Source organism: Mauremys mutica, chromosome 3, assembly GCF_020497125.1.
Source record: "Mauremys mutica isolate MM-2020 ecotype Southern chromosome 3, ASM2049712v1, whole genome shotgun sequence".
Classification (NCBI taxonomy): domain Eukaryota; kingdom Metazoa; phylum Chordata; order Testudines; family Geoemydidae; genus Mauremys; species Mauremys mutica.
The window spans coordinates 2,307,441-2,331,257 of NC_059074.1; the positions used below are offsets into that span (position 1 = coordinate 2,307,441).

A 23,817-nucleotide genomic window follows, 5' to 3' on the forward strand; every position below is an offset into this window, starting at 1 on the left:
CACAAGCACACTGCCTGCTCCCTCAGATACTCATTCTTCTTTGAGTACAAGGCCAGAAGGGACCACTTGTGATCATCTAGTCAGACCTCCTGTATGACACAGTCCGTACGACCCCATATCAGCTTATCCATTAGTCTCTTGGGAGTGATATCAGGTTGACTGACCTATTCACATCATCCTGCTTGCCCTTTTTGAATATTGGCGCAACACTCGGGCTCTTCCAGTCATTTGGCATTTCTCTAGTGGTCCAAGAGTTATTAACAATGAACATCAGCAGCCAGAGATCCTCAGCCAACTCTTTGGTGACAGTTCTCACAGCCTGCTGATATTAAAATGTTTATCTCTAATAGATGCTGTTTAACATTCTCCCTGGTTACTAATGGCCTGGAAATAACTCCATCCCCATGTGTTACAAGCAGTTCCTATCTGTCTGTCTCAGGGTTTCATATGGCTGCCCATCACCGCGTATCTGAGCATCTTCCACCTGAAACTCCCAGAAATCGCCCAGTCCCTAGAGGCTGGAGTGGCTGGCTCATCTCTCATTTTGGGGCAAAATCTCCGTTTGGGGAGGGATTTGGGTTTGGTTTTTTTCTACTGTTATTTTCTCTGTGTTGGTCAGTTGGGTTTCTTAGGGGCACGGGGAGGGGGGCAGTGCCAGTGGGTTGGGCTTATTGGGGAGGGAAGGGGGGCAGTGCCAGAAGGGAATGGTGGCAGTGGGTTAGGTGGGGGAGGGGCGCAATGATGTTTATCTGCATTTCTTGCAGGGAGTCAGTTCACCATGAAGTGCTTTAGTCTCTATTGAGTCTCAAGTTTTATAAAGAAACCTCAAGCAGAGGCTAAAGCCAGAGCACAGCACCAGGCCATGGGAGGTGGGGTGTGCACTGCTGCTCCGCCCACGGCTGGGGTGCACCACCACTGCTTAGCCTGGGGGGGTGCTGTCACTGGGCCATGGGAGAGGGGAGCACACCCCTCACTTGGCACATCAGTGGAACGCTCAGAAGGGCTCAGTACCCACAACTGGGACCAGATCTCCAAAAGAGCTCAGCACAGCGGATCCCTGTGGTGCAGGGCGTGCTGAACCCAGGGGCATTCTGGTCCTGAGCATTTTGGAAAATCTGGTCTTAATGCTGATTTTTCTCTTGTAGAAAAAGTCTCTGTCTGTCAATATCATTGAGGTGTGAGCACAGTCCAGCTCTGGATCTGGGAATGCTGCCAGACCCAAGGAAGATCATGGGATAAAAGAACAGCAGGCTGCCAGCCTGCAACCCTCAGCATGCAAAGAATTATCAGAAATTATGCTTCTTCCAAGGCCTTCTCCCCTCAAGGGGATCTGCATGGAGACCGTTTGGATGATGCATGCAGAACTCAGCCTCACACCCATCATATAACCACGCACGGGCCACTCAGGAGTCAATGGGGAGCCTGGAACAGCACCAAAAGAACAAACAGCAATATCCAGATTTCAAGGGATGGGGGAGCCTTCTGCTGATGCAGGGATAGTCGTGGAAGTGGGATCTCATGGCCCTGTCACCCAGCAACTGTTAGGTAAATGGCAGTGTGTCCTCATGTTCATGCTGTTACAGCCCTAGGTATGGCCAGACCTAAGCCAGGGCACAGACATAGCTCCAGTTACCTAGGAGGGGTCTAGCTCTCATCCAGCACGCCTGGAGACTCAGAGGGATTTTCTGTTTGTTTACAGTCCCAGAAAAGTGCCCACTTTCCAGCCCCCTAACCCTGCACGCCCAGACTGTGGGGCTCATAGAGGTGGAGCAGGTGCTAGCTCAGGAAGGGCTGGCAAGAGAACTGATCGGAGCTGGGGAGGTTTCCTGAACACTCCCCAACATCTGGAGTCTGAATTGCAGGATGGCCCCATGCGCCCTGCAGACGTGACCAGAGATGGAATCCCAGCCCAAGGAGGCAGGAAGTTGGCTGGGTCATTGAGCTGACTTCAGCTGCTGGCAGCTCAGATGAGCTTCCATCCCTTCCCTTAGTGTGAGTGAGACCACCCCAGGGAGGTGAGGACCTCAGACCAGGAAGTGCCAACGCTGCCTTGTGCTGTGCCCGGCAAACAGCAAAGCAGGGCCTTGCTGCAGAGACAGCGGGATGCAGGGGAGAGTTCTCCCTATCACATCTCACGCCTGCCCAGTTTGTAGGGCAGCAGGGACTTACCCAGTGCCCATAAAAACATATCCCCTGCTAACAACATTGCCTGGGAGGTCTCCAGGTCACGGTTCAGCTCTGGGTGTGGGAGGGAAATCTAGCACATGTACCTCTGAGTCCTCTCCTCTGCCTCCCGCAAAGGCTTCCAGCATGCAGAAGCTCTGTTCCAGCAGCCCTGGTGCAGGCCACATGGAGCTACAGTCTGGACCACTGGGAAACATCCCCAGGCCACAGAGAAATGTGTGTGGCAGGGGAGAGAATATCATGCTGAATCCCCAAGCCCCTGGGGGACAAAGGCCACAATGCAAACTGCCTGTGGCCCATATGCCTCTGCCCATCAGGCAAAGGCCTCAGCTCAGGGTTCTGCCCGAGCCCCCTCACTCTGCCAAGGCCTCACCATAGGGCCTGCCCCAGCTCTATCCTACTGCTCTTGCCCGTTTTTAAGCCTGGCATTGAAGGCCTCACAGCAGGCCCTGCCCCGATTGCAGTGTAGTTTTATGTTGGGTCCCTATGGCGTGTGAGGGGATAGTTCCTTTACACACCAGTGCATGGCCTAGAAGGGATTGGTCTCCAGCCAGAGGGAGATGTTGCTGCTGGAGAGAGGCTGTCCCAGGACTTCCCAGACACACAGCACCTGCTTTATGGAGGAGGCAGTGGCGTCAGAGTCTGTGCAGGGAGCCATTCCCCCTAGGAAATGTGCCACTCCAGCCCACCCTCATCACATCATCAGCCCTGAACCTGGGCAGAGTTCTGCCTCCCTACCCCATGGCTGGCATGGCAACCCTTTGCAGCCTCCTGTGCCCTCCAATGACTGCCTCATGGCGTAGTTTCCAGCGATGCACTCCTGGGGTGGGTAGCAGGCCATCTGGGATCCAGGGGTTAAATACATCTGCCAACAGGGGCCTGGTGGGCAGGATTCTAAGCCTGAGTTCTATAGTGTCCATTATGTCACAACCCCACCCCAGTGTGCTCACAGACCCAGGCTCAGCAGGTCTTTATAGCTTGAATCCTTGCCTGTGCCCCAGCATCACATAGGGGATACGCTTCCAGTCCAATGGGGTTATAGTCCCCCACTGCTCAGTGGCTGCAGCTGTTACTCCTTCCCCACAGAGCAGGAAGCATCCCCTGGCCCAGGTTCCCATGGGAGTGCGGTGCTTATTCCCCTAGGACCTTCTCCTGGAAAGGAGCTGACCCAAGCAACTCCGAAACACCAATGAAACCCACCAAGTTCTTGTACTGTATGGACAAAACAGTTTGTCCGGCAGGGTGTCTGCACCGCTCACTGCCCATCAGCCAGGGAGGCGTTCAGGGCAGAGGAGTACCCAGGGGTGGTTAAAGCTGAACACCTCATGTTAGCACCCAAATCCCAGGGTCCATGTGGCATCACCGTGGACTGAATTCTGTCATCTAGAACCAGCATTGCTCCTAGCCAAAAGGCTGAGGCCAAGCCAACCCCAGCCCCTCTCCCCCACATCTGCCTTCCGCCATCAGAAGAGAAGAGAACGGCCTCCACTGGAGGAATGACAGGCTTGTAGCCTGCTCCTCCGGGGGCAGGATGCTGTCTGTGCAGCCCCAGGATTGATGAGAATCACAGGATCCAGCGTCTTCCAGGAACTTAATCTTCAAGCAAAGCAATTTCAGACTCTTCCCTCCAGGTGCTGCTCAGCTCCTGCCATGGGAATACCGGGGGCAGGGCAAGTGACTCCCTGCAGCAGGGTCTTTTCAATAAAAGTCTCTGGCTCAAAGGCAGAAGGGTCACTGTGGTGGCTACTCCAGTGTGTGCACAGGGCTTGAGAGCCAGCTGCCACGACTGAGGGACAGACCAACTCGCACAGGCTGGGATCCTGCTGGAGGGCTGGGCAGGGGGAACAGAGGAGACAGATTTTGATGCAGGGCAGTGACAATGGCAAAATGGGGGACAGCAGGGGTTGTGTTGGAGCTGAGGGATGGAAGTCCCATTGGCTCTGCTCCTGGGTTTTTCTTCAGCTCCCCAGTTGCTGGCTCCTGAAAGAAGAAAGGCCTCCCCTGCCCCAGGAGCTAGGGAGCCTCATGCTCCCACCAGCCACCTTCGGCACAGACCTGTTCCCAGGGGCAGGGCAGTTCCAGAGAAGCATACTTCTCCCCTTGGGGAGCAGGCCCTCCGCCATCTGTCCATGCCCATCAGGGAGATGGCCTCTCTGCTTCTCTCCACACAGCATGGGCAGTGATCAGAACTGCTGCCTGTGGGTCTCTGCTGATGGCTGGAGCCCAGTGACAATGCTGTTCCTGGCTGAGTCACCTGTAGAGAGGGGATCTCTCTTACCCCCCATCCCCTGTTGCATGCATGCTCACTCTCGCCTGCATGCACAAGAAGCTGGCAGTCTACTCTCTGCTGTTCTGTGTTATTTGCCAGATCAAAGGGTGCTGGTGATTCCTAGCTAGTGTAGCACTTGCTATCCCATCCTATTCCCTTGCACAGGACATCAGCCCAGGCTGGGTCCCTACTGGAAGCTGCTGCCAGATTTGTACCAGGCGTCCCTATTGGGGAAGGTGATTTACTCATGGCCCCCACTCCCCTAATGGTCCCACTGCTCTACAGGGCCTTGTAGTGGGAGAATTAGCCCTCCATCTTTGCAGTTCCATGGCACTGGTTGGGGCAGCCAGACCAGCTGCACTTGGTAGAACAGTAGTTTGACAGAGAAATGGGGCTGGTGGTTAAAGAGGGAACAGCAAAGGCCTTGTTCACTCCCAGGATAGTCTCTCAGAAAATGGCTGCAAGAGACACAAGATGCAGGATCCAGAGCACAAAGAAGTGAAACCTGTGCGGGCTGTTCTCCTGGGCCAGGGGCAGGGCTGCCCCCATCTGCGTGTTGGGAGGGGAATGCTGACGGAGACACCAGCTGGCAGAGGGGATGGAAGGGCTTAGGATCTCCTGCTGGGACAAAGGGGCATGCACACCAGGTTATACCAAGTGCAAGCAGAGGAAGGGGGCATTAGCCAGTGTTCCTAAAGGGACCTCACTTAACGAGATGAGTGTGGGGGTGGACCGTGGACATCCCACTGCCCCCGGAAGCCCCTGCTGGTAAGGATCACTTGCCCCCTTGCTATCTGGGACTAGGCAGTTTGACCCAGGCTTATGGCCTTTGCTTTCACAGTCACAGAGCTGGGGTGGACAGATCACACAGAAGAGGTATGGGGACCTGCCACTCCTTAGCATCACCTCAGAGAGCTGGTGCCTAGTGGTATGGCTGAGGGTAGGGACTTTCTGCTGCCTTATTTTCCTTGATTGTCTTCATCCCAGGGTGACACGTCATAGTCTACTGAAGGTATCACCATCACTCAGGCAGCAAGGGAGGGAGCTTCTTGACAAGGGGCAGAGCTGAAGGTTTAAAACCAAACCAAGCGGGTAGCAAGGGGCACAAAGAGCCACTGGCCTGCTTCCTCAGTAACCCTTCCCCTCCCAAACTCAGAGGGACCTGGGAAATCTATGTCAGAGGCCACAAGGGCAGAGTCAATTTTACAATGTTAAAAAACTGATTTTATCGCACTCTACAAAGGTGGCATTTTCATTTAAAAACCAGTGATTTCACCACATGACAGTGAGAGGCTGTAGTAAAGGGTGTGGGGGCTGCAGATGTCAGATCTGTGGGGACCTCCATTCCACAGACGCAAGGGGAGCAAGCAGACCCTGTGGTTTTGTGCCTTCTCTGGGCTACAAGCAATGGGTTCTCTGGGACTACCAGCAAAGGGGTGCGACACCTACATAGGAGAGAATAACCCCCTTCCTCTACTGCCTGAATCTGTGGGCAGCATCCTCTGGCCTGGCTAGGCTGGAGGTTAGATCAGATGCTCAGCGCACTCTCTCCTGGCCTTAAATCTAGGACTCCCCTAAGAAGCAGGAATCTGCTGACCCTTATCCCAAGGAGAGAGGCAGTAAGGACAGAGGGCTTGCAGGGGGCATCATCCACACAGTCCTTCAGTTCACACTTCCATTCTTCAGCTACAGGGATGGGAAAGACCGGAGCTATGGGTCTCTTCTACACAGAGCAAACACAGCAAGCAAGAAAACGTGTGAGCCAGAGAAAACTGAACAATGCTCTGGACTCAGCTAGGTGTGCACTCTCAGGCACACTAATAGCAGTGAGCCCCACCCCACACACAGCATGCCTGGGAGCGCATGCCCAGCTAACAGTGGTGAGCACCCATGTGCATGGGGCAGTCATGTTCAGGAACACAATTGCCCTGCACATGCCAGGTGCCGAGTGGTGCTCAGCACAGTTCGCTGGCTAACGCATTTTCTAGCATGCTGCATTTACCCAACAGGGATGAGGCCAAAACCCTGACACAGCTGTGCCCCGGAACCAGACAGCAGAGGAGGGAAAGGCCTTAATTGAGGGGCCAGCCCAGTCAGCAGCACCCTTGGCCACGGGGTCGAGCCCAGCCCGTGCAACAGGGAGCACAAGGAGCTGTTCTGGGGCCCACAGGGCTGGGTGGCCCCATCCCACCAATTCCAATTGACCATTACTGGCACCCTCCATGGATAGGCTGAGGAACAGGCAGGCCATGGATGCTGCACTCCCTTTCACCCTCTAGTGGAAGTCCCTGCAGGGCTGGGTGGTGGCACAGAGCAGGCCAGTGGGTGTGGGAAGCCAGCCCTGCCACTGCCTGGGCTGAGCCTAATTGGGGGAAGCCCAGAGGTTGTTGGCAGGGCAGCTTCACTAGTACCAGCAAAAATGAACATACAAAAGAGTCAAGGAAACCTGCCTGGCCATGTCCCAGGAGCAAAGCAGGGCGAGCTGCCAGTTAGTCCAAAGGCACAGGGCAGAGAGGAGAGCAATGCCTCAGGCACAATGTGGGGAAAAGATGATGCCTGGTCCATGTTCCACGTGCCAACTGGTCTGAGCCTCAGGCACAGAGAGGATTCTGACTGGTTAACCCATTATGGTGATATATAAACACTGGAAGACTGACAACGCCTCATTAACCTGTGGAAACCTTAGAGGAAGGTCCCTTGGGGCAGGTGGGTGCTTGGCCTCCAGCGCCCCCATCCCATTTCATCCTGCTGTGTCGGGGGCACTCCAGGTGGGGCCCAGCTCTGTGGTAAGTGCATGATGGACGAGCTGCCTCCTGGTGTGGGGGAGACAAAGTCTGAAACACAAAAGGGCATGAGCCCCAGAACTGTGAGAGGATGACTGGGAGGATGGGGCTGAGGAGATGGGGTGAGGGGAGGGCATGAGCCCCAGAACTGTGAGAGGATGGCTGGGGGGATGGGCCTGAGGAGATGGGGTGAGGGGAGGGCATGAGCCCCAGAACTGTGAGAGGATGGCTGGGGGGATGGGCCTGAGGGAGGAGACGGGGTGAGGGGAGGGCATGAGCCCCAGAGCTGTGAGAGGATGGCTGGGGGGATGGGCCTGAGGAGATGGGGTGAGGGGAGGGCATGAGCCCCAGAGCTGTGAGAGGATGACTGGGGGGATGGGGCTGAGGAGACGGGGTGAGGGGAGGGCATGAGCCCCAGAACTGTGAGAGGATGACTGGGGGGATGGGCCTGAGGGAGGAGACGGGGTGAGGGAAGAGCAGGCAGGACTTGCAGGACCCGTCTGGGTTAGGCCTATGAGTACCCGCTGCTGGCAAGACCCACCACACTGCACCCCGGAGCATGTCTCTACAGGGAATCCTTGGGTGGGAGAAGAAATACGACAGAAAGCTGTTTACCTGCTGTGTCTTGAGTGCCCTCCTCAGTGCAGCTTGGAACAAAGAAGAGAGCACACATTATACCCTTCTATGAAACAGGACTGTGGTGGCATCTGGCCATCAATGCCATGGGCACAACAAATACACACGTCCGTATACCCACGAGGAGTCCCAGGCACGTGCAGGGAGCCCCATGCACTCGCCAGGGAAGATCAGACAAAAAGGCGACATGTTGTTCACTGCAGCTGATCTGCCTGTGCTGTGACCCCATCAGATCCCACTAGCTGAGCTGGCTCAGCAGCAGCACTAAAGAGCCCAGTCCACAAGAACCACCACACTGGGTCAGCCCAAAGGTCCATCTAGCCAGTATCCTGTCTCCCAACAGTGGCCAATGCCAGGTGCCCTAGAGGGAATGAATAGAACAGGCAGTCATTGAGTGATTCATCCCTTGTCATCCAGTCCCAGTTTCTGGCAATCAAAGGCTAGGGACACCCAAAGCATGGTGCTGCATCTCTGACCATCTTGGCTAATAGCCACTGATGAACCTATCCTCCATGAACTCATCTATTTGAACCCCGTTATAGCTTTGGCCTTCACAACATCCCCTGCCAACAAGTTCCACGGGCTGACTCTGCGTTGTGTGAAGAAATACTGCCTTGTGTTTGTTTTAAACCTGCTGCCTGTTCATTTCATTAGGTGACCCCCGGTTCTTGTGTTATGAGAAGGAGTAAATAACACTTCCTTGTTCAATTTCTCCACACCAGTCATGATTTTATAGACCTTTATCATATCCCCCCTTAGTCGTCTCTTTTCCAAACTGAAAAGTCCCAGTCTTTTTACTCTCTCCTCCAGGGAAAGCGGGGATCGTATGAGGCACTGCCCTGCCTCATGGTCACAATTTATCAAGGTTTGTGACGGATTCTTCATAAATGGTAATTTCTAAATCAGGAAATTATTGTGGGGCAGGTCTCTGGCCTATGTTATACAGGAGGTCAGACTAGATGATCACAATGGTCCCTTCTGGCCTTGGGATCTATGACTCACAGGCAGACATGGTCTGAAGGATCTCCTTGTGCACCAGTCACTGTGGTGTCTTGGCAGGTTATTTCTGTCTCACAGCTCCTCCCCATCTAGTGTCATTAATGTGATATCACCCCCATCCCTTGCAGAGCTTTAATGAAGACTCTATATGAACCCAGACCTCACTGCAATCTCTGGGTCCCCAAATGTACAGACTCTGCTGGGTTAATAATCCTCCAGTCAGGGCTCAGGGCACTGACTGAGCCACGTTCCTGGACAAGACAATCTCAGGCAAGAGTTTAGGAGACTTAGTATGAAAGGCTTCCCCAAACTCCAAGGAGTGCCCTCTTCCCCACCTTCGGGGTGCCCCTATCTGCAGGGCTCCCCTCCACTCCAGCATGGCTCCCTGACTCTGCACATTCGGTGACTAAATTAAACAGTCGCACAATGCGTCCTGTTGAGATCTGTTCTTTACAAGCTCCCACCCTGCTCTGGCTGCACCGGCTTTCACTCCCTTTAGCTTTCCCACTACCCATAGTGCAGAGAATTCTGCTGCCCTGCCCGAAGAGTGCCTCTCTTACTCCACGGGCATCCTGCACCAAAAAGATAAACATTCTGTGCACAATATTTTAAAATTCTGCTAAATTCTGCAGATGTGGAGGCTCCAGCCTGGCAGCGGGGAGCACAGGCCACTGGCTGCACTGAGGTGGGAGATCACTCTGCAGCTCCCCCCAGGACACAGACTCAGCGGTGAGGCTGCATCCAACCCTGACACAGCACAAGGACCGGGCCTGCCCCAGAAACACCCCAGGGTCCTGCCCCTCTGTGCCAGGTGTGGACAGGCAGCTCAGCACGGCAGGACACAAGTGTGGAGGGGCTTAGTATGGGGGGATCCAGGTGTGGGTTGAGAGGCTTCTATGTGGGGCAATCTGGGTGCGGGCAGCTCAGTGGGTGATCCGGGTGCTGGGGGGGGGATCTGGATGGACAGGGACTTGTTAGGGAGTTCTGGGTGCATTGGTAATGGAACTCTGCAGGGGGTCCAGGTGAAGATGGTTGGGGCTCAGTGGGTGGGGTCTGAGTGTGGGGAGAATAGAGTCATAGACTTTAAGGTCAGAAGGGACCAATATGATCGTCTAGTTGACCTCCTTCACAACGCAGGCCGCAGAATCTCACTCACCCACTCCTGCCACAAACCCCTAACCTATGTCTGAGCCGCTGTAGTCCTCAAATCATGGTTTAAAGACTTCAAGGGACAGAGAATCCTCCAGCAAGTGACCCGTGCCCCACTCTGCAGAGGAAGGCGAAAAACCCCCAGGGGCTCTGCCAATCTGCCCTGGAGGAAAATTCCTTCCCGACCCCAAATATGGCCATCAGCTAAACCCTGAGCATGTGGGCAAGATTCACCAGGCATGATCTACCTTTTGTAAAACCATGTTGTATTTTGTCCCAATTACCATTGACCTCAATGTTCTTAACTACTTTCTCCTTCAAAATTTTTTCCAAGACCTTGCATACTAGAGATGTCAAACTGACAGGCCTGTAGTTACCCAGATCACTTTTTTTCCCTTTCTTAAAAATAGGAACTATGTTAGCCATTCTCCAGTCATAGGGTACAACCCCTGAGTTTACAGATTCAATAAAAATTCTTGCTAATGGGCTTGCAATTTCATGTGCCAGTTCCTTTAATATTCTTGGATGAAGATTATCTGGGCCCCTCAATTTAGTCCCATTAAGCTGTTCGAGTTTGGCTTTTACCTCGGATGTGGTAATACCTACCTCCATAGCCTCATTCCCATTTGTCATCCTACCATTATCCCTAAGCTCCTCATTAGCCTCATTAGCTCCTCATTAGCAAAGTATTTGTTTAGATATTGGGTCCTCCCTAGATTATCCTTAACCTCCACTCCATCCTCAGTGTTTAGCGGTCCCACTTCTTCTTTGTTTTCTTCTTATTTATATGGCTATAGTACCTTTTACTGTTGGTTTTAATTCCCTTTGCAAAGTCCAATTCTACATGGCTTTTGGCCTTTCTCACTTTATCCCTACATGTTCTGACCTCAATAAGGTAGCTTTCCTTGCTAATCCCTCCCATCTTCTCCTTGTAGGCGTTCTGCTTTTTCTTAATCACCTCTCTGAGATGCTTACTCATCCAGCTTGGTCTACAACTCCTGCCTATGAATTTTTTCCCCTTTCTTGGGATACAGGCATCTGATAGTTTCTGCAACTTTGACTTAAAGTAATTCCAGGCCTCCTCCACTCTTAGATCCACAAGTTCTTCAGTCCAATCCACTTCCCTAACTAATTTCCTTAATTTTTTAAAGATAGCCCTTTTGAAATAAAAAACCCTAGTCACAGATCTATTTTTGTTTATCCTTCCATTTAGTTTGAACTGAATTAGCTCATGATCGCTTGAACCAAGGTTGTCCCCTACAACTATTTCTTCTTTGAGGTCTTCACTACTTACCAAAACCAAATCTAAAATGGCATCTCCTCTTGTTGGTTCAGCAACTACTTAGTGAAGGACTCCATCAGCTATCGCATCCAGGAAAATCTGAGCCCTATTATTATTACTAGCAGTCTATATCTGGGAAGTTAAAGTCTCCCATGATCACACAATTCCCATTAGTATTTACTTTATTAAAACATTAAAGAGGTCTCTATCCATATCTAAATCGGATCCCAGTGGTCCATAGCACACCCCAAGCACTATCCCAGGAGAGGCTCTAGTAGCTTGCTTCCCCAGTGTGATTTTTGCCCAGACAGACTCTGTCCTATCCATTCCATCACTTCTTATTTCTTTACAGTCTACCTCATCATTGATATACAATGCTACTCCACCTTTGCCTTTATTTCTGTCTTTCCTAAACAGCACATACCCTTCAATACCTGTACTCCAGTTATGACTACTATTCCACCATGTTTCTGTTATCCCTATAATATCTGGTTTCACTTCCTGCACCAGTAACTCTAGTTCCTCCATTTTGTTACCTAGGCTCCTCGCATTGGTGTACAAACATCTTAAGTTTTGCCATTTGGCTTCACTGACATTCTTTACCCAATTAGGCACAGACATTCTACCGCCAGTATCACCTATTAGACTGGTATCTACACTACCCTTCCTCCGTATGTCCATTCTCCTACCCACGGCTGTATCCTTTCTTACTTCATTTTCTTCCCTCTCAATGTTAAAATCTGGCGTGGAGATTACCTGGACATCTCCCAACAATCTTCCCCAAATTCCTAGTTTAAAGCTCTCTTAATCAGTTGTGCCAGCCTCCATCCTAGAAGTCTATTTCTCTCCCTACTCAGGTGAAGTCCATCCTGAGAGAACAGTCCTCTGTCCATGAATGCCTCCCAGTCAGGGCCGGCTCCAGACCCCAGCGCGCCAAGCGCGCGCTTGGGGCGGCATTTTGCCGGCAGGGCGGCAGGCGGCTCCGGCAGACCTTCCACAGGCATGACTGCGGAGGGTTCGCTGGTCCCGCAGCTCGGGTGGACCTCCCGCAGGCATGACTGCGGAAGATCCGCCGAAGCCGCCTGCCGCCCTCCCAGCACACCCTCCGCAGGCACATCTGCAAGAGGTCCCCCAGAGCCACGGGACCGGCAGCGCGCCCCCTGCGGCATGCTGCCGTGCTTGGGGCGGCCAAATTCCTAGAGCCGCCCCTGCTCCCAGTGGCCATAAATCCCAAAGCCCTCCTTATAGCACCACTGCCTGAGCCATCTGTTGATCATCAAAATCTTGTCACACCTTTGTTGCCCTTATCTAGGAACAGGCAGAATCCTATTGAAGATCATCTGAGCCTCGATTTCCTTAAGCATCTTCCCCAGCCTGGCATAGTCTCCCTTGATACGTTCCAGCGAGAATCTAGCCGTATCATTTGTTCCCACATGAAGGACGATCAGTGGATTCTTTCCTGCTCCTGTTAGGATCCTCTTCAGCCTCAGGTCCACACCCCGTATCTTAGCACCCGGCAGATTGCACACACTTCTGTTCTCTGGATCAGCTCTGGTTACAGGCCTGTCTATTCTTCTCTGTAAGGAGTCCCCAATCATGTAGACCTGCCTTTTCCTGGTGATGGTGCGATTCTCCGGTCTATCCCCTGTTCCCTCTGGCTGCAAGTCCTCTTGATTCCTATTCTCCCTTGTAATCCTCCACAACCCATCCCGTATCCTCCTGGGGCCCATATTTGGTGTTGTCTCCATTGACTCTTCCCCTCTTCCTATAGAACTAGTTGCTCTTCTCTTCTTGCCCTCTCATCTTCAGTGACCACCTGCGGTGCCCCCTTCATCATTTTCCAACTCCGCAAACCTGAGCTCTATTCCTCCTTCACTAGCCCGTCTTTTCCTCTGCCTGGTTCTCTTAGTCACATGCTTCCACCGTCCACTTTCCTCACCCAGCAGTCTCCCCTCAGAGTTCTTTGGTCCTGGTTCCATCTGCAAGTCTGAGCTTTTCCCTTCAGCCTCCTCATGTCTTTGCTCCATCATCTGCTCGAACCCCCTTCTAAACTCAACCAGAATAGAGCTTGGCGGGGGGTATGGGTGTGGGGGAGCTCAGTGGAGGGTTCAGATGCAGCTGATTGGGGCTTGGTTGGATAGGGATCTGGGTGTGGGTGGCTCATTGGGGTGGTCCAGGTGCAGGGGGAGTGGGGCTCATAGAGGGGTGGGGAGAACGGGTTCTGAGTGCGGGGCTGTGAAGCTTGCCAGGAGGGTCTGGATGCACAGCGGTTGGGTGGCTGGGGGAGCAGCTCGCTGTACAGGGATCCCATCCCCTGCAGCTGAGGAGGGATGGGTGCAGGAAGGGGGGGGGGGGAAGAGAGAGTTTGCAGAGCTTCCTTCAGCCGGGGGAGAAATCTGGGGGTGGGTCTGACCCAGTCCTGGATGCTGTGCAAGGGAAGAGGAAGTCCAGTCCTCCCCAGCCCAGCCGAGACTAGCAACTGAGCCTGGCGCAGGGTAGGAGCCACCAGCTGGGTCTTCCCCAGTCCCACCTCCTGCCCCACAGTGATTTACCTCTCTGCCAGCTGCCCTGGCCCCTGAAACATACTGCTGTAATTTTTCTGCAGGGAAGCAAAGAAATCTGCGGGGGACATAAATTCTGTGCATGCACAGTGGTGCAGAATTCCCCCAGGAGTAGAATCTCTGGGGCACTAGCATTCAGCACTGCTCCCCAGGGACTTCTCCAAAGGAAGACAAAGCCACAGAGACAACCCCTCCTCCCCACAAATGTTTGTTTCAATGCAGTTCCCCTTTGACATCTGACTATGCCCGTAAAGCTAACGGCACCCCTGGAACAGGCTGGAGCAGGACGCAGACCTGACATCTTCATAGGGAGGAGAAATCGGAACACTCATCTCATTTAAAGACAGGAAATGGCCCCACCTGCTCAGATTTCAGGATAGCTCTGGGCTTGGGTGGGCCCTGCTATCCTATGGTCACCTACCCAGAAAAGGCTTCATTGAGATCATCATCATCATCTTCCTCCTCCTCCTCCTCCTGGCAAACCAAGAAAGAGGAAAGCTTAAATCCCAATAGATGACTCCATCTGGGGTACTGCTCCCACTCAGCAACATGGCCCCAATGACCTTGCCACACCTCCTAGATGCAGGCCTGATGCCCCGGCCACACCTCCCACGCACGGCCCCAATGCCCCAAGCTACAGGCCAATAACCCCATGAAGCTTTGCACTTGAAAAGGGCACTGTCTTTTCCTGGGAATCAGCATGGCACTGTGAACCACAGCTTAGCCTGCAAGTGTGCGTGGTGAAATTGTTTGGGCTAGGGCACAAAGGAAGGGCCACAGCACTTGGAAGGGAGAGAACACAGAATTCCTGCCCTGGCTCTCTTGGTGCCCAGAGGAGACCACAGAGTACTTGCACATAGGGTCTGAACTGGAGCATGAGTTAGTAGACTTGCATCAGAGAAGCCCGTTACACACAGACAGCACAACGGGGCCTGGTGCTCATAGGGTTATAGAATCGTAGGACTAGAAGGGACCTCGAGAGGTCATCTAGTCCAGTCCCCTGGCCTCATGGAAGGTCTAAATATTATCCCTGACAGGTGTTTGTCTAACCTGCTCTTAACAATTTCCAACAATGGAGATTCCACAATTTCTCTAGGCAATTTATTCCAGTGCTTAACCACTCTGACAGTTAAGAAGTTTTTCCTAATGTCCAACTTAAACCATCCTCGCTGCAATTTGAGACCATTGCTTCTTGTCCTATCCTCAGAGGTTAACAACAACAATTTTTCTCTCTCCTCCTTGTAACAACCTTCTCTGTATTTGAAAACTTATGTCCCCTCTCAATATTCTCTTCTCTAGACTAAACAAACCCAATTTTTTCAATCTTCCTTCATGTGTCATGTTTTTTAGATCTTTAATCATTTTTGTTGCTCTTCTCTGGACTTTCTCCAATTTGTCCACATCTTGTCTGAAATGTGGTGCCCAGAACTGGACACAATACTCCAGCTGAGGCCTAATCTGCGCAGAGTAGAGCAGAAGAATTACTTCTCCTGTCTTGCTTCCAACACTCCTGCTAATACATCCCAGAATGAGGTTTGCTTTTCTTGCAAGTCTTCCACTCTTCACTCATATTTAGCTTGTGATCCACTAGGACCCCCAGATCCCTTTCCGCAGCACTCCTTCCTAGGCTGTCATTTCCCATTTTGTACGTGTGCAGCAGATGTTCCTTCCTAAGTGGAGGACTTTGCATTTGTCCTTAATGAGTTTCATCCTATTTACTTCAGATAATTTCTCCAGTTTGTTCAGATCATTTTGAATTTTAATCCTGTCCTCCAAAGCACTTGCAACCCCTCCCAGCTTGGTATCGTCCACAAACTTTATAAGTGTACTCTCTATGCCATTCTCTAAATCACTGATGAAGATATTGACCAGAACCAGAACTGATCCCTGCAGGACCCCATTCAATATGTCCTTCCAGCTTGACGACAATCCTGGACCTGCTAGGGCCTCACATGACAGCTTCCACAGCAAGCACTGCTCAACAAACCCCTGCCCTGCCCCATTCCTGAAAGTCAGTTAAAAGGACTCAGAGCACAGAGCTCACCCTCCTCCTTCACCAGAGCCTGCCATGCTACTCGGCTCTGTCCAGCATGTGAGAGGGCTCAGGAGTCAGCAACACAAGCCAGGAGGTGGGGGGGTGTCTCAGCCGGGGGAGATGGCAGGGGAGGAATTGCTTTTCCCCAGCATTCTGACCTTCCCTGATGCCCAATGTCCAGAATCCCAGCCCCCGAGATACCAGGGGGGAGCCAGGCCCAGCTGCATTGCTCTCTACTGTGGTGGGGATGGGCAAGCCAGACTCTTCGCTGCCCCAGGAGGACTCACTCTGCACCTTGCAGGGGCAATGATCTGGATAGACTGTACCTCAAAGTGGTGTTTGAATGGGGTGCTCCCCGTGGGGACCGGAGCTGGTTCACTTGTGCTGCCTGGCCTGTTGCTCTCCAGGGTACACTCAGGGTGAGACTGTTCCTGCACAGAGCCTGAAACAGGGTGAACGATGCAGATTCAGAGCCTGGGAGTCCTGGGGGCAGATACCTTAGAACCTGCTCGGGGGAGGAGGAGGCTGGGAATTCCCAGCCCAGGGGCAGGTTTCATGTGGGCTCCCAGGGGTCTCCAGGGCTTCGAGCTGCATCTAAAGTCAGCAGGTGGGGGAAGTGTTAAATGATGAAAGCCAAGCTGGGAACTGCCACTGCCAGAGATCCAGGGACTTGGGCAGGGGTCGGGGGCCCTGGAGTGCTGGCTCAGAGAAGGCTGCTCTTCAAGCTGTGGTGCATTTCCCCAGCAAGTGCAGGGAGCAGCCCTGCTCAGTCCCAAGGGGAATCCTGGGCTGGTCAGAGGGAGGTGTCAGGGGACAGTTCTCTCCTACCTGCCTGTGCTGTTTCCCAGTGATCTAGCGCCACCTGGAAGGCCTGAGCCACAGTCAGAGTCACAGCTTGGGCCTGTATGCAAGAGACACATGGGGGTCAATAACGAGGCAGCCTGCCTGCACTCCCTCCCGCCAGAACCTCTACAAGTGCCCCCATGTACCCCAGGGCAGTACCCCTCAACCTACCAGTGTCTCTTGCCCACAAAGCCCCAGCATCCCTGCCCCCACCTCCCCCATAGCCCTTGGCCACAAGCCCATCATCTTTTCCTTCAGCACCCCTACCACCCACAACATCCAGCACTTCCAGAGCTTAAAGGGGGGAGAAAGAAAGTAAGGTAGATTCCTCCAGGGAGGGGGGTGTCAGACCACAGAGAGTGCCTGTTCCCCAGGGAGGAGTGACCAGGTCTGCAGGGGCACTGGGAAAGGCACAAGCATAGTGAAGAGTCAGGAACAGAACAGAGTCCTGGGATCACTTGGCTGTGGGGATGGGGATCAGGGTAAGATTGCATTCATTGCTTTCATAAATTTACAGGGGACTGGCCAGTTTCCTGGGGTGAGGGGCAGCAACAGAGGGTGCTGTAGTCAGTGGGCCTATGGGGGAAACCAGTCCCACACCCCAACTCCCTCCTCCCAGGAACTTATCTCTCTCACACGCTCTTTCTCCAACTGAGAAGCACCGGGGCTGGAGGGCTCATAACTACATGAGCTGCAGGAGCTGGCGGTTGAAGGCCTAGCCAGTAGAAGGTGCAAGTCAGCCGGGAGCAGCAGACACTTTAGGTGGGGAAGAGGAAGGGCTAGGGGGCTGTGATGAAGTGCAAATTTTCTGTAATATTTTTATGGAGCCTATGCGTGCCTCCATTTCACCCTGTACTTTGCATTGCTACCCAGTGCGTGACAAAGGGTTAACACTGCTCTTTTGGCAGGGGGGGAGGGCTAGCTCAGTGGTTTGAGGATTGGCCTGCTAAACGCAGGGTTGTGAGTTCAATCCTTGAGGGGGCCACTTAGGGATCTGGGGCAAAAATTGGTCCTGCTAGTGAAGGCAGGGGGCTGGACTCAATGACCCTTCAAGGTCCCTTCCAGTTCTAGGAGATTGGTATATCTCCAATTATTACTACTATTACTAGTAGGAGACATGAGGTGTGTGTGTCACTGTGACTGAAGCACCCCTGTATTCACACCGTACACATTACTATAATAATCTCTGTAACATAAGAACGGCCGTACCGGGTCAGACCAAAGGTCCATCTAGCCCAGTATCTGTCTACCGACAGTGGCCAATGCCAGGTGCCCCAGAGGGAGTGAACCTAACAGGCAATGATCAAGTGATCTCTCTCCTGCCATCCATCTCCATCCTCTGACGAACAGAGGCTAGGGACACCATTCTTACCCATTTATGGACTTAGCCACCATGAATTTATCCAGTTTGTGAAAAATGTGTCTTGTTAGGTATCATTTAAAAACTAGTTAACACATTGATCATCAATATTCTTGTGGAGTGTATGTATGGAATCTGTATTAAGAGTTACAAACATAAGCTGAAATTATAGCTACAATGTGTTTACCAGACAAGTGTGGGGAGGGGGGAAACCAGTTTCTCAAAGACATAGGACAAGCTGATGCCTCTAGCCAGCTGTCATCAAAGGTGATTGACAATCACTGGTCAAGTGGCCATTCTTTGGCAACAAAGGGGAGCAGGAACAGATCAATCTGCATTTTAGCAAACAACAACATGGGAACCTCTTTCACCTCGAGACCATGTCTCTGTCTTCACAGCTGGAATGAGCTTTATCTAGGGGTAACCCTTGGGAAAATCCATCTCAAAGGGTAACTGGACTATAAAAGTGAGGGGCACAAACACCCCAGGTTCTCCCTCTCTCTCACCTAAGATGACAAAGGAAGCAGCCCTTTGACTTTGGGAGGAGATCCTGAGCTGAGAATTTGGTCAGCCCTGTTGCTGGGAACATGTGATAAGGATTTTACCTTGAACCACGTCTAGCTTGTAAAGTTTTAGCTACTAGAAAGCATTTTATCTTTCTTTTTCTTGTAACCATTTCTGACTTTAATCCTTCATACTTGTACTCACTTAAAACCTCTCTCTTTGCAGTTAAACAACCTTGTTTCATTTTTAACCTAAACTAATCCACTGCTGTGTTTAAACTGAACTGTTTGGTAATTCCAGTTATGGCAGGGAATTGTTGAATACTGTCTCTTTACAGGGGAAATGGACCTTTAATATCTGAACTGCAAGGAGAGGGCTGGACAGTGTAGAACACACATTTTTGGGAAAATCTGGGACTGGGAGTAACCATAGCTGGTGGAAGCCAGCATGTGACTGGAGTGTTGCTGACAGGCTGCTGGGGTCAGAAATGCTGGACCAGGGCTGCAAGCTATACACAGACACCCAGGGTGCGACCTGCATGCGGGTAGGCTGTTTGTGAGCAGCTCTGGTTGGAAGCTACAATAGTAAAGCATTGCGAGAAACCCAGTGTTGTGGGGCAGATGGTGACAACACCTCAGGAAAGTGACAATCACCTCACTGTCCAGGGTGCAATGACCGGGTCTTTAGGAAACTGGATGGAACCTGATGAAACTCCCTATATCAATAGAGAATCCAAAAGAAACCACAATGGGACACCCCACTGCCCAGAACATTCTCACCAAGCAAAGCCCCAGCTCAAGAACAAAGGCTAAGATGTCAGGGCTAAGTGCTGCCCTCCGCATAAACCCCGACCTCTCACCTGGGACTGAGAAAGGAGAGAGAGAGACAGAGCCTGAAATGGAGTCCATAGCATCTTGGTTGGCTGGCTGCACTGGCTTGGCCAACTGGACTATGGCTTAACCTTTGTTTCTCTTGCTAACTTAAGGACTTCCTGGTGCTGTGTCCAGGTGACTAATAAACCCTGCTCTGTTTGGAAAACACTGCCTGGTGTCATTGCAAAGCCTGGCCAGGGTGCATCAGTCCCTGAGGCGTGGAAAAATCTCTGACTAGGAGTCTATCTCAGCTAGACAGAGCTCACTGCATGAAGCAGGAGTGCTGGAGCCCAGAGGCTCAGTCTCCGAGGTGGTGAGAATACAGGGTCAACCCTGAAGAATGAGTGGGACCCCTTGGGGATGTGCCACACTGAAGGGATTCCTCCAAGAGACTCTTTAAAAGTGGGGGCATAGCACAGATCCTGTGGATCTGTGACAGGTGATGGGAAGAATGCTGTTCTTGCTGGGAGAGGGGCATTGGGCAGCGGAGTAGGGATGGCACCCTCTGAAACATGGCATGGACAGATGGTTAGATCCTAGAGGTGCTGGGGAAGCAGGGACTTTCCCTCTCCTGGGCAGTGGGAACTTGCAGGACCCATCCTGGACTCTTCTTGCTAAAGGCAGGTGCTTACGATCTTCTTCTTGGATGACAGGAAGGCATGGCACTCCAGCGCCCCACTCTGCTGGCTCTGCGCCACGTAGGCAAACACCTTGTTCTGCAGCTTGTCCGTGGTGCAGTAGGAAATCCTGCAAGAAGGGACAGCCAGTCAGAGGACGGTGCTAGCTACAAGTGACTGGGCAGGTTTGGTAGCAGCCAGATGCCCAGGATTCAGCCTGGAACTGGAGCCTTTGGGTGCCTGGGCAGCACTAAGCTGGCTAAGTATTTAGTGTGGGAAGCTGATATGCTGCTGGGGAGTCTTAGGCCTAGTCTACACTATGCGTTTAAACCGAATTTAGCAGCGTTATACCGATTTAACCCTGCACCCATCCACACAATGCGGCCCTTTATATCGATATAAAGGGCTCTTTAAACCGGTTTCTGTACTCCTCCCCGACGAGAGGAGTAGCGCTGAAATCGGTATTGCCATGTCGGATTAGGGTTAGTGTGGCCGCAAATCGACGGTATTGGCCTCCGGGCGGTATCCCACAGTGCACCATTGTGACCACTTTGGAAAGCCATCTGAACTCGGATGCACTAGCCAGGTAGACAGGAAAAGCCCTGCGAACTTTTGAATTTCATTTCCTGTTTGCCCAGCGTGGAGCTCTGATCAGCACGGGTGGCGATGCAGTCCTAAATCCAAAAAGAGCTCCAGCATGGACCGTACGAGAGATACTGGATCTGATCGCTGTACGGAGAGACAAATCTGTTGTATCAGAGCTCCGTTACAGAAGACGAAATGACAAAGCATTTGAAAAAATCTCCAGGCTATGATAGACAGAGGCCACAGCAGGGACTCAGCACAGTGCTGCATGAGAAGCATAACGGAAAGCCAAAGAATCAAATGGATGCTCATGGAGGGAGGGAGGGGGGACTGAGGACTCCAGCTATCCCACAGTCCCCGCAGTCTCCGAAAAGCATTTGCATTCTTGGCTGGGCTCCCAGTGCCTGAAGGTTCAAAAACATTTCCCCGGGGTGTTTCAGGGTGTATGTCGCCAATTTACACCCTTCCCCCCCCCCCGAAAGAAAAGGGAAAAAAATCGTTTCTCGCCTTTTTTCAATGTCACCCTATGTCTACTGCATGCTGCTGGTAGACGGGGTGCTGGAGAGCTAAACAGCAGCATCCTCTCCTCTCCCCTCCCCGGTGGCAGACGGTACAGTACAGAAGGACTGGTATCCGTTCTCGTCATCAGCCCGTGAGTGCTCCTGGCTGGCCTCGGTGAGGTCGGCCGGGGGCACCTGGGTAAAAATAAGAATGACTCCTGGTCATTCCCAGCAGATGGTACAGAACGGCTGGTAACCGTCCTCATCATAGCAACTGGGGGCTGAGCTCTATCAGCCCCCCCGTCATGTCTAAAGAAAAGATTCTGTCCTGCCTGGACTATCATAGCAGCTGGAGGCTTCCTCCCCCTCATTTTATCTCACTAAAAAGTCTGTGTTTCTTATTCCTGCATTCTTTATTACTTCATCACACAAATGGGGGGACACTGCCACGGTAGCCCAGGAGGGTTGGGGGAGGAGGGAAGCAACGGGTGGGGTTGTTGCAGGGGCACCCCCTAGAATGGCATGCAGCTCATCATTTCTGCGGGATCTCTGGGGCTCTGACACGGAGCGGCTGTGCTCTCTGGTTCTCTAGTACACTTGCCCCATATTCTAGGCAGGACTGACTCTATTTTTAGACAAAACATAGGAAGGGAATGACCCAGGGGGTCATTCCCATTTTTGCCTATGCGCCCCCGGCCGACCTCAGCGAGGCCAGCCAGGAGCACCCATGATAGCAGCAGACAGTACAGAACGACTGATAACCGTCATCTCATCGCCAATTTACAATGGCATGGTAGACGGTACAATATGACTGGTAACCATCTCTGCTATCTTGCAAAGGCAAATGAATGCTGCTGTGTAGCAGTGCAGTACCGCATCTGTCAGCAGCATCCAGTACACATACGGTGACAGTGACAAAAGGCAAAACGGGCTCCATGGTTGCCATGCTATGGCGTCTGCCAGGGCAATCCAGGGAAAAAGGGCGCGAAATGATTGTCTGCAGTTGCTTTCCCGGAGGAAGGATTGAGTGACGACATTTACCCAGAATCACCCGCGACACTGTTTTTGCACTAGGATCTCAACCCAGAATTCCAATGGGCAGGGGAGACTGCAGGAACTATGGGATAGCTACGGGATAGCTACCCACAGTGCAACACTCTGGAAATCGACACTAGCCTCGGTACATGGACGCACACCGCCGAATTAATGTGCTTAGTGTGGCCGTGTGCACTCGACTTTATACAATCTGTTTTACAAAACCGGTATATGTAAAATCGGAATAATCCCGTAGTGTAGACGTACCCTTACACAGGGACGCCCATGGCAGATGAGTCAGGAGGGGCAACAGCATGCAACACCCATGACAAGCAGGGAGGGGATATACCAGCCTCATGCTGGCCATGGCAGCCCAGCACAACCACCACCAACAGGCTCCCTGGGTATGAGGATGGGGTCAAGGTACTCATTGGGACTGTATTTTGGTGCTGGCCCCACCATGTTTCCTGCCCTGAGTGACCAGATAGCCTGACCTATCAGCAAGGGGTATAAAGGCTGCCCAAGATCCTGGAGGATTATAAACTGTCCCCTGCCTGCCTCCTCCTGCTGCACCCCCCTCCACACCATGAATTTAAGCCCAGACCCTGGAGCGCCTTGGAGAGAAGGACCAAGACCTTGAACTTGACCACATATTCTATGGGCCGCCAGCATCGGGAGTGGTGCCCAGGTGTGATGTGATTGCAGGAGCTCATGTTGCTGGGGAGAGGTGCTGCAGCAGGCTGAGCTAGCTGGACTCCCTGCAGTTCCCAGGGCTCCTGCTCCAGGTGGGATGCGTTGCCATGATGCAGATGGCAGGAGATGAAGCGTGTATAACTGAGGCAGGTCAGCATCTACCAGGATGGGGCAGGGTCTCCTAGCCATGGAGGTGGTAGACAGCTTTACTCACAGCTCAGCATTAGTGAAGAATCCAGGAGTCACCTAGACTACAGACTGAACCGAACTGACCAATTGTGGGTATGAACCTGCCATCAGGGGAGACTGCATCGGGGCTGTGAACTCCTTACAGTACTTTCCTCTGACACCAGCATCACCTTTGTCTTGCTCAGGATCAGTCCTCCATCCATCAACAGCAGATCATCCATCAGTGACACTAAACCAGTTTCCATCCTGAATCCTGGCCTGAATCCAGCTTGTGCCGAGTCTAGGATATTAGCTAAAGATAGAGGAAGAGCAGCTGACTCAAGCTGAACCCAGGCAAGACTGAAGTGATGGTGGTTGGAATGAGGAACACTTTGAAGAGCTGTCCAAGACATTGTCTTCGCAGCCCCTATTCTGAGCTGTGTCTAGGTTCAGGGTCCTGCTGGACTCCTCACTGAGCTGGATGACCAGGTAGCCTCCTTTCACCTCCAGCTTGCTAGGGAACCTCATCCTTCTGCCAGAAGAGAACCTGGCCACAGTAATCCACGCACTGATCACCTCCAGGATGGATAATTGCAATTCACTTTGTCTGAAGCTGAATGTGAAGACGATGGACAGGCTCCAGTTGGTACATGGCTGGCTGCCTTCTCCATGGCCCAGGCCACTGCAGGTATGTTTACACAGCCCACGGCAGTGCCCTCCAGCCTGGCCTGACAGATTTGGG

General features: G+C 52.4%; 2 protein-coding genes across 7 annotated transcripts in view; one reads left to right on the forward strand and one right to left on the reverse strand.

The window, feature by feature from the left end:
- Positions 1–3,905, forward strand: part of FNDC4 (fibronectin type III domain containing 4) — a 40,508-nt gene extending 36,603 nt beyond the window's left edge. For all 3 annotated transcript variants that reach the window (XM_045009782.1, XM_045009780.1, XM_045009779.1), the window contains one exon: positions 1,146–3,905. In XM_045009782.1, coding sequence (XP_044865717.1) covers positions 1,146–1,181 — 36 coding nt within the window. In that variant the 3' untranslated portion in view covers positions 1,182–3,905. The remainder of the gene's footprint in view (positions 1–1,145) is intronic.
- LOC123366375 (low density lipoprotein receptor adapter protein 1-A-like) overlaps positions 3,625–23,817 on the reverse strand; it is a 38,854-nt gene continuing 18,661 nt past the window's right edge. The window contains exons 4-9 of one of the 4 annotated variants that reach the window (XM_045009776.1): positions 20,110–20,224; positions 16,727–16,799; positions 16,225–16,340; positions 14,285–14,337; positions 7,852–7,883; positions 3,625–7,287 (exon numbers count right to left, since the gene is read on the reverse strand). In XM_045009776.1, coding sequence (XP_044865711.1) covers positions 7,136–7,287; positions 7,852–7,883; positions 14,285–14,337; positions 16,225–16,340; positions 16,727–16,799; positions 20,110–20,224 — 541 coding nt within the window. In that variant the 3' untranslated portion in view covers positions 3,625–7,135. Of the gene's footprint in view, positions 8,234–14,284; positions 14,338–16,224; positions 16,341–16,726; positions 16,800–20,109; positions 20,225–23,817 lie in introns of all 4 variants that reach the window. The other 3 variants (XM_045009778.1, XR_006578051.1, XM_045009777.1) reach the window with 3 other exon arrangements.